The sequence below is a fragment of the Nyctereutes procyonoides genome, unplaced genomic scaffold (assembly GCF_905146905.1).
Source record: "Nyctereutes procyonoides isolate TBG_1078 unplaced genomic scaffold, NYPRO_anot_genome, whole genome shotgun sequence".
In the NCBI taxonomy this organism is placed as follows: Eukaryota; Metazoa; Chordata; class Mammalia; order Carnivora; family Canidae; genus Nyctereutes; species Nyctereutes procyonoides.
In genome coordinates this window covers 33890925-33899351 of record NW_026575044.1, presented here as the reverse complement: position 1 = coordinate 33899351, position 8427 = coordinate 33890925, and the positions used below count along the sequence as shown (strand labels likewise).

At 37.6% G+C, this 8427-nt stretch overlaps 1 protein-coding gene across 2 annotated transcripts in view; it reads right to left on the bottom strand.

Moving 5' to 3' along the window:
• Positions 1-2564: 2564 nt before the first annotated feature.
• The window catches only part of CDH2 (cadherin 2), a 214773-nt gene continuing 208910 nt past the window's right edge, over positions 2565-8427 (bottom strand). Inside the window, exon 16 of one of the 2 annotated variants that reach the window (XM_055323451.1) lies at positions 2565-4444. In XM_055323451.1, the coding sequence (XP_055179426.1) occupies positions 4238-4444 (207 nt within the window). In that variant the 3' untranslated portion in view covers positions 2565-4237. The remainder of the gene's footprint in view (positions 4445-8427) is intronic. The other variant, XM_055323453.1, reaches the window with a different exon arrangement.

Genomic DNA, 8427 nt, shown 5'->3' with positions numbered 1-8427 from the left:
TAAATGATCTAGAAACAAACATACACTTAGATGGGAATTGTGTGTATGATGAATGCGTTATTTCACATGATTGGGTTAAGGTCAGATTTTTTTAACAAGTGATGTTTAGAAAATAGATACGTATCTAGAATTTTTTTAAAATATTAGATTTCTACCTCATACAAAGGAATTTCTAGGTGAATTAAAAAGTCAAATGCAAAACAACAAAAAACCAGAAAATGTAGGATAATAACTATAATTTAGAGGCAGGAAGACCTTCTCAAAAATCTACCGTTGAAAATACTGAGAATAAATGACGTAAAACAAAAATTTCAGTAGGTAAAAACACCATAGACAAATTTACAAGACTAGCAGAAGACCAGGAAAAAAGAACACATACAACAAGTTCTTAGTAATTAATTGGAAAAGCCAAGTATTTAATAGGGAAATGAAAATAGGCAGTTTAAAGAAGCACAAATAGCTAATATACATAAGGAAAAAAACCACCATTATTTCTCATTAGTAATCAGGCAACTCATAATTAGCCTAAGCTACCTCTTGCGGCTCATCATATTGGTAGAATTTTCAAAATGCATAATGTCCACGATTGTTGAGGATGAAGATCTATAGGTTTTCGTACACAGTGTTGATGGAGTGTCAATTGGTTTAGTCTGTATTAGGACAACTTGACTGTGCTGCATTAAAATGTAAAATGTACATATTTTATCATGGAAAAAAACCATTGCACAAAGATTTTAGCACTTTGTACACATTTTTTTTTTCAGGGGGAGGGATGCAGGAATGTTGCTGAAGAGATCCAAATCACTAGGAACTACCTAGGGAAACATGTTTCTGGATGAGATTCATAAACCACTTTCACAAATACAGTTTTCAAGGTTTTATTACATCACACAGTGACAGTCATTTCAAAGTACTTGAAACTCGTACTGTTGCCTAACTCAAAGACTACCTTCCAAAGAAAAGGAATAAGGCCTTGGCTAGATTGTCTTACATTTTGTGGTTACTATTTTGAGCTGCAAAAACTCCTTTTGCCAAAGGAAGAAGTTGCTGGCTTTTAGAAAATCTCATCTACTTTTAGCTAAAAGTCAATTTGAAATAACATTAAAATACTTAAAATGTCGGCCATATTTAATTAATTTCTCTCCACATTTTTTAATCCAGCAATTCCATCTGCAAGGGTCTCATTTAGAGAAATACCCCATGCAAAGAGATATGTCAAAGAATGTTAGTTGTAGCATTGTTTTCAGTAGTAAAAAAAACTTGGAAACAACAAATTACTTAGGAAATGGCTAAGTTAACCGTATGTCCATATTAAGGAACACTGTATAGCAAGTGGTAAGACTGATATAGGTATGTATGTATACTAATATGGTAAAATTTCCAAGGCACATGGCTTAGTGAAAAAGGCAAGTTACAGGAAATATGTAACATACGATCCCACTTTCATGAAAACCAAACAAAATAGAATCTTAATGGAATGTGTGTATAAAATATTGGAAAAGACTAGAAATTACACAATAAAGAGCTGATAAAAGTTACTTCTGAAAAAAAAAAGTTACTTCTGTGTAGCAAGGTAGGGGCAGAGCTTCCACTTTTTATTGGTTTCCCTTTGGTTTGTTTTGAAAAGTGTTTTCAGAAAGGAAATAGAGGCATGTATTACTTCTAGCAGAAAGGGGAACTTTTTAAAAATACTGTTTATATTTACTGATTGTGCATGTATAGAATGCTTATTATTAATGATTAAGGTTTATATATATTAGATATGACCTATGACTGTATGTCAACAATAAGTAAATAGTTGGGAGAGTGTTTACCTAAAAGATGCAAATTTAAGTTCTGTGTTTGAATTTAAAAAAATAGTTCTTCATTCATTTGGATATATAGCAGCACAGTGGCACAGACTAAGAATACATTTTTAAACAGACTATTCCAATTAGCGAATTTAGTAAGTTTCATTACCGAAATTCCCAGAGGCAACCTGGGCATTTTTTTTTTTAACCTGGGCATTTAATGATTAGAAAAGTAACAAGAAAGTATTGCTTACAGAGTGAATCAATAGAAAAGTGAATTTCCCTAATATAAAATAACCTTTATGTTAAGCAAAAAGACACAGAGCTACTTAGAGGAGGTATATTGTATAAATGTTTTTCAAACTGTGCAGTATAAGAAAATACAGTGTCATAATAATCACAAAGCAAACAGAGAATAGTGAAACTTTGGTCTCTTAAAATTCACTTAGGAATCATAGTAGGATGCATTGATAATTTTACAAGATTTAGTAAGATCACTTCCTTTTTTTGTTCTCTGTGAGTCTCTATCTAGAGCTACTATTGTTCTGTAAACTCAACATTTGCTAAGAGTCGACCTTAAGTGTTCTGATCACACACACATACACACACACACATAAAAGTAACTATGTCAGGTGATAGATTAATTAACTTGATAGTGGAAATCATTTTACAATGTATACATATATCAAATCATCGTGGTGTGGATCTAAATATAAATTTTATTTATCAATTATACCTCAATGAAGCCAGAAAAGAAGTCAAGAAACAGAAGTACCAGAGGATAGTTCACTAAATACAGAAAATGGCTTCAGTGAATTCCCCAAGATACTAGGTGCCCAGTGCATTTTTCAGGGCCAGTCCTATAACTTTTTACCAAGGTTTTCCATGTCCTGATGCTTTAATGGGAAAAGCCCATTAGTGTCAGTGTAATCATAAGCTTGAGCAGAAAGGAATGAGAGCATAAGTGATATTAAGAAGTATACAAAGTTCACTGACATTACAAACGTCATTTGTATACCACCATCAGCATCATCTCCTCCTGATGTTTTTCTTCTGTGATGGTTAGATCTGCGGTGATTCTCTGTTGCTCACTGGACACGGCTGCCATGCTAAGGGTTTCGACGGTGAGGAGTGCAAGAACAAATACATACTTTTGTAAAACTGTTGTTCTCAACAAAACGTCAATACTTGGGATTTTCGCAACATGTAAAGTAGCTCAAGTAGAAAAGAAAAAGTTCAAACCAGTCACCAGATCCAAAATTAGCATTTTATTCAGAACGCTGGGGTCAGAGGTGTATCATTTATATTCTGGTACACAATACAGAGGCAAAGCTGCTGTCAGAAGTCTCTCCCGTTTAAAAGCTTGTTTTTTTTTTTCATTTTTTTTTTAAAAACACACACTTAGTAGTGCCTCCAGTATCAGGCCACCCCTTTCTTTTCTTTCCTTTTTTTTTTTTTTTTGGTACAAATTATGTAAAACATTTGTGCTAAGAACTTTTCTCCCTCCCCAAACAAAAAAGAAAATAAAAAATAAAAAAAATTAAAAAATTAAAAATTGAGTATTCTAACTACAGCTCAACAATTGAATCAAATGTCACTTTGTTTTGTAAATACTTTATCCATAACGAAAGATATAAACATGCAAAAAACCTGAATCCATAGTCCAAATAATACATACACATGTTCTGAAGTTTCTGCACTTCTCCATAGACTATGCCAATAAAACATTATGTACACATACCATTTTTACAGTGAAGTGGAAAAAATACAGTAAATAAAAAAAGTGTACATGGATTAAGACCAAAATGTATCTAACATTCTAGTTTATGAAAAAATTCAATTTTGCTACAAATTGGTGATATGAAAACTCCCTTTATTTGCAACCAGCTGCGTAAGTTTTAAGATTTTAGTGAAAAAAAAAAAAAACTAAAGTCTAAAACTAGAAGTAATGTACATTTTCCAATCTCATGGTCTCATCCCCCAAGGTAATAAAATCGCTCCATGAGTTTTTGTTTTTTTGTTTGTTTAATTCTGTGTTTTAATAAAAGCAAATGCAATGTAACAAAAGCGTATTGAAGCATATCATGGTTTAACTTACTGCTCCCACCACAAAATATTTTGTCTTTTACTTATCGTTTCAGAAATCAGTACCATTAAAGCCTTAAACATAAAACTAATTCCAATCTGAAAAAGGTACAAAAAGGCACATAAAATCCCAGTGCTTCTGTACTGTAAAATTCAAGTGTAACTGAGCTCAGTGTTTTTCCAAACAGTATTGGATCACTGATATTCCCTCTGAGCCCAAATTGGTTTGCAGCCTATGCCAAAGCCTCCAGCAAGCACTGTGCTAGTAGACTACAAAGTTAAAGCCTAGCTTCTGAATGCTTTTTGGGAATATCAGTTGAAATTGTTTGTACTTGTCCAAAAAACCAAGTTCACCCTGAAGTTCAGTCATCACCTCCACCATACATGTCAGCAAGTTTCTTGAACCGTGGCCCCCAGTCGTTCAGGTAGTCATAGTCCTGCTCGCCACCACTACTTGAAGAATTAAGGGAGCTCAAGGACCCAGCGGTAGAGCCACTGCCTTCGTAGTCAAAGACTAAGAGGGAGTCATATGGTGGAGCTGTGGGATCATTGTCAGCAGCTTTAAGGCCCTACAATTTGGAAAGACAAAGAAAGAATGTAGAGAGGGTTATAATTTGCAAACCACAGGCAGATCCTAGGGGTTCCATGGGATCAAACACTTGTTTATTCATTTCCACCTGCAGACCACAACATTTTCAACCTACAGAAACTAGGGTTATCACCATGTTTGAAAGTTAGACAAAAACTACCATGTCTTTCTTCTGCAGGAAAGAACCCTAAGGAGTCTAGCTCAGTGAGGCCAAGACATACAATGGGAAGGGAGTTAATTGGAGAAATGTGCTTGATAGGTGGTAGACATGAATGGCCAGCTACTTGAAGCTGAGGAGGAAAGATCTTGAAGTCTGGCAACGCATCTGCATAAAGGTGAACTTTTTTTTTTTTTTTTTTTGCTTTGGAGCTTGAAAAAAGAAAAGTAAATGTGAAGACATAATATTTTATGAAACGAAATGGCAGCAGCTTGACTTCCATCGAAAACAAGAGAGAAAAGCACACACTACCAGTTTTCAAACCATCCCAAAAAGTCTCTTACCAACCATCCTAACCATTTAATTAAACACCACATTTCCTCATGTGTGGTTGCACTACGTGTATAACCCAGAAAAGCCAGTGTAAAATAAAATCAGGCACGTCTTCAGAAAATGATTTCAATGTATAAAACATCAATAATTTTAGAAAGGATTTTATTTATCATATTTATAGAATAAGCTACCAGGCAATTTTGCTAAGACTGAAAAATCACAAATTACAATTTCTCAGAAGTCATAATTCCTTTCTGTGGTAGACCATGTTACTGTCCTCAATGATTCATTATCCTTTCCTTGTAGGTGGATCACATGCCCACACTACCACAAGTACCTCTCTGCAGCCAAAGTTTACTCCCTAAACCCACTTTCAGACTTGGCTATGGGCTGGCTTTGGCCAACACAACATAAGTGGCAATGTAGAGCAGACTCTGTAAGACCTCTGTCTGATGGGTTTCCACCAGGTCCTTCTGGCCCCCTCTCCCAGAAGAATGGCCTACCCCACCTGAGAGTTTTTCTCCTGCTTGGATCCTGAAAGACAGAAGACATGAAGACCCAGCCACTGCTGGCCCACAGTGAACACAGAATTTGGACAAGACGTAAACCTTTGTTATTATAAGCCAACAATACCTGGGAGTTGTCTGTTACTGTAGCCTTAGCCGGTAAAAGTCAAGCAATGCACCTTCATTCTTTTTGTTTGTGTTTGTTTACTCAATTCAAGACATATTGATTGAGTATGTATATTATTATGTATTCTGCTTGGTGGTGGTGGGGACACAGCTATGAAGAAGCTAGATCCAGGACCTGTCCTCATGGAGGTTATATTCAAATGTTAGCACGCTCCCTTTTGCCTTTTCCCTATAAAATCTAGCAACTGCAAATGTAAGCAACTGGTGATTCTTTAATTTAGCACAGTCTAACTTGGGTCCACACAAGAACTGGACCCAGAAAGATCGGAGGGGAAATCAAGAAAACAAAGAAAATCTCGATAAGGAGAAACAAGTATCTGAAGATAAATGCAGGTTTCCTGGCTATCCAAAAGTACAGCGATGACGAAGATGAAACCTTCCAAAAGCTGCAACAGCAGAATGCAAAGAACCAATCACCATTCAATTATATAGGACATTTTCTGAGCATTCCCAGACCTAAAAAATAATGCCTCTTAGCCTCTCCCGGTGCCTTAGGACACATGTTGCTGACAGATGCACACGATAAATGGAGATGCAGCAGAGATGCTCGCAGACAGTTCAAAGTCATGGAGCTGAGGGTAGTTCCGGGGAAGGAGCTGGGAGGGGAGGGGTGCTCTCGCTAACTGGGGTGCATGCTGCCTCTCTAACAGCTCCCCACAAAACAACGCTGTACTCTATGTTTCACTTTTCACCGTTTTTCATAAAAGCGAAACTCCTCTTTGGATTTCTTTCGGTTAGTGAAAACAGGTACTGATGTTGGCCTTCCACAGAAAGGAATTGGCAGAAAGCAAATGTTTGAAAAGCAGGGCGCAGTTGTATTAAGTTTTCAGTATGACCGTAAGTAAGACTGTTTTCTATGCAAAGAACAGAGACAACGGCCAAGGTCACTATGTTCATTCAGGTCGTCTGTTTGTATCATAATTCAAAATTTAAATAGACATACATGCAGAGCCCTACCCAGTCTTTATGGGGTCAGCACCGAACTGGAAATATGAAAAAGTTAAGACAAATTAGTTCTAAAGATTCAGTGGCAGGGCATCGAGTGTGTCTGGATTCAGTGGAGAGGAAGCAATGGCCTGTGTTTACTATGACATAGGGATGAACGAGGGAAGCTCTCTGGTCTTTAGTGATGTGTAAAAGGGCTTCAGGCCCTTCATTGCATGTTTAAGCCACCTAATTCAAGGCCTTAGAATAAGCATAACACTAATGGTAATCTAGTTCAGTACTCATGATGGAGATTCTAAAATATATCCATTTCTTCTATATTGCTTTTGGTTCCTGCCCTGGTTTTTGGATCATCCTTGTCATTTAAAAAAAAAAAAGAATCTATTTATTTATTCATGAGAGACACACAGAGAGAGGCAGAGACATAGGCAGAGGGAGAAGCAGGCTCCCTGTGGGAAATCTGACACGGGACTTGATTACAGGACCCAGGGATCATGACCTGAGCTGAAGGCAGCTGCTCAACTGCTGAGCCACCCAGGTGTCCCTTTCCTGGTCATTTTTGAATTTGTTGCTTCCCTCCCTTCCCTCTCCCTGCCTCTGGAGGTTAAGGACATGCAGTCCATTAGAGATCAGTCTGCTATACCAGAACACTGCGCACTGTCTCATGTTTTAATGATTATAAAAGAGCAAAAAAAAAGTCCCTGAACTTTTCAAGAATTCTTACGCAAGTCACCTTTCTAGGCTGAAAGTTAAGTATCCTAAGTCCCCTCCACTCAGAATAGCACCGATTTTTATCTGAGAATAAAAGACGACTCTTATGGAAGAGGTATTATATAAATTCTGGGTACTATTTTGGTAATTCTAAAAAGATCACAGTCAAGTTCTAGGAGAGTGAAAATGACAGGCACACAACCAGAGTGAATATGCGGAAGAAATCCGGTGGGCCACGTACCCATCTGCTCCTCCCTTATGGGATTCCTTTATTCTTAGGTGTGGACACCATTTCACATGAAGTGTAATGTACTGTTGTCAAATCCACAAACTGACTGCATGTGTTTCTCTTTTTCCACCTGAGTTTGACTACATCTAGAAGAGTATGTGCCCGTTTCGCCGTTCCTGGAGGGGCAGATCTTGAACTCTGGATGAATCTGAACTATTTTCTATAGTTTGAGGTGTCTGTAAAATGAAAAAGCCTGTGGCCCTGGCTGAATTCTTGCTGAGCTTGTATTTATAGACTTCTGATCCTATGCTTTATGGATAAAGATATGCTTTTATAGGAGCTATAAAAACCCACATTCTTCAGTGAGGGAACACATGAGGGATATAAGAGGAAAGAGGGCCTATTGATTCCCTTACAGTCTGTCTTCTCTTAGCTCAATGCCACTTGCGTCAGTTCAGGCCCTCTTTATATCCTGCCTGGACCACAGCAAAAGCCTCTCTAACTGGTCTCCTGGTCACCGGTACTATTCCTGCTTCTTTCCTACAAACTACTAGTGGTTCTTCTCTCAGACATTATTTGAAGTTGCTCACCCAAGTAAAACTCTGATTGCTCTCTGTCACCTTTTGCAATGTTCCCCAAATAAGGGAGGGGGTTCCACTGGGGGTGTGCAAGATGATTTTTATTGGTGCATGAGCACTTTAAGAAAATTACCTTTATTAAAAAATTAAATTAAAAATTGATTAAAGGTTTAAGTGAGGGTGCCTGGGTGGCTCAGCTGGTTCAGTGCTGCCTTCAGCTCAGGTCATGATCCCGGGGGCCTGGGATTGAGCCCCACATTGGGCTCTCTGCTCAGTGAAAAGTCTGCTTCTCTCTCTCTCTGCCTCTCCCTGCCACTT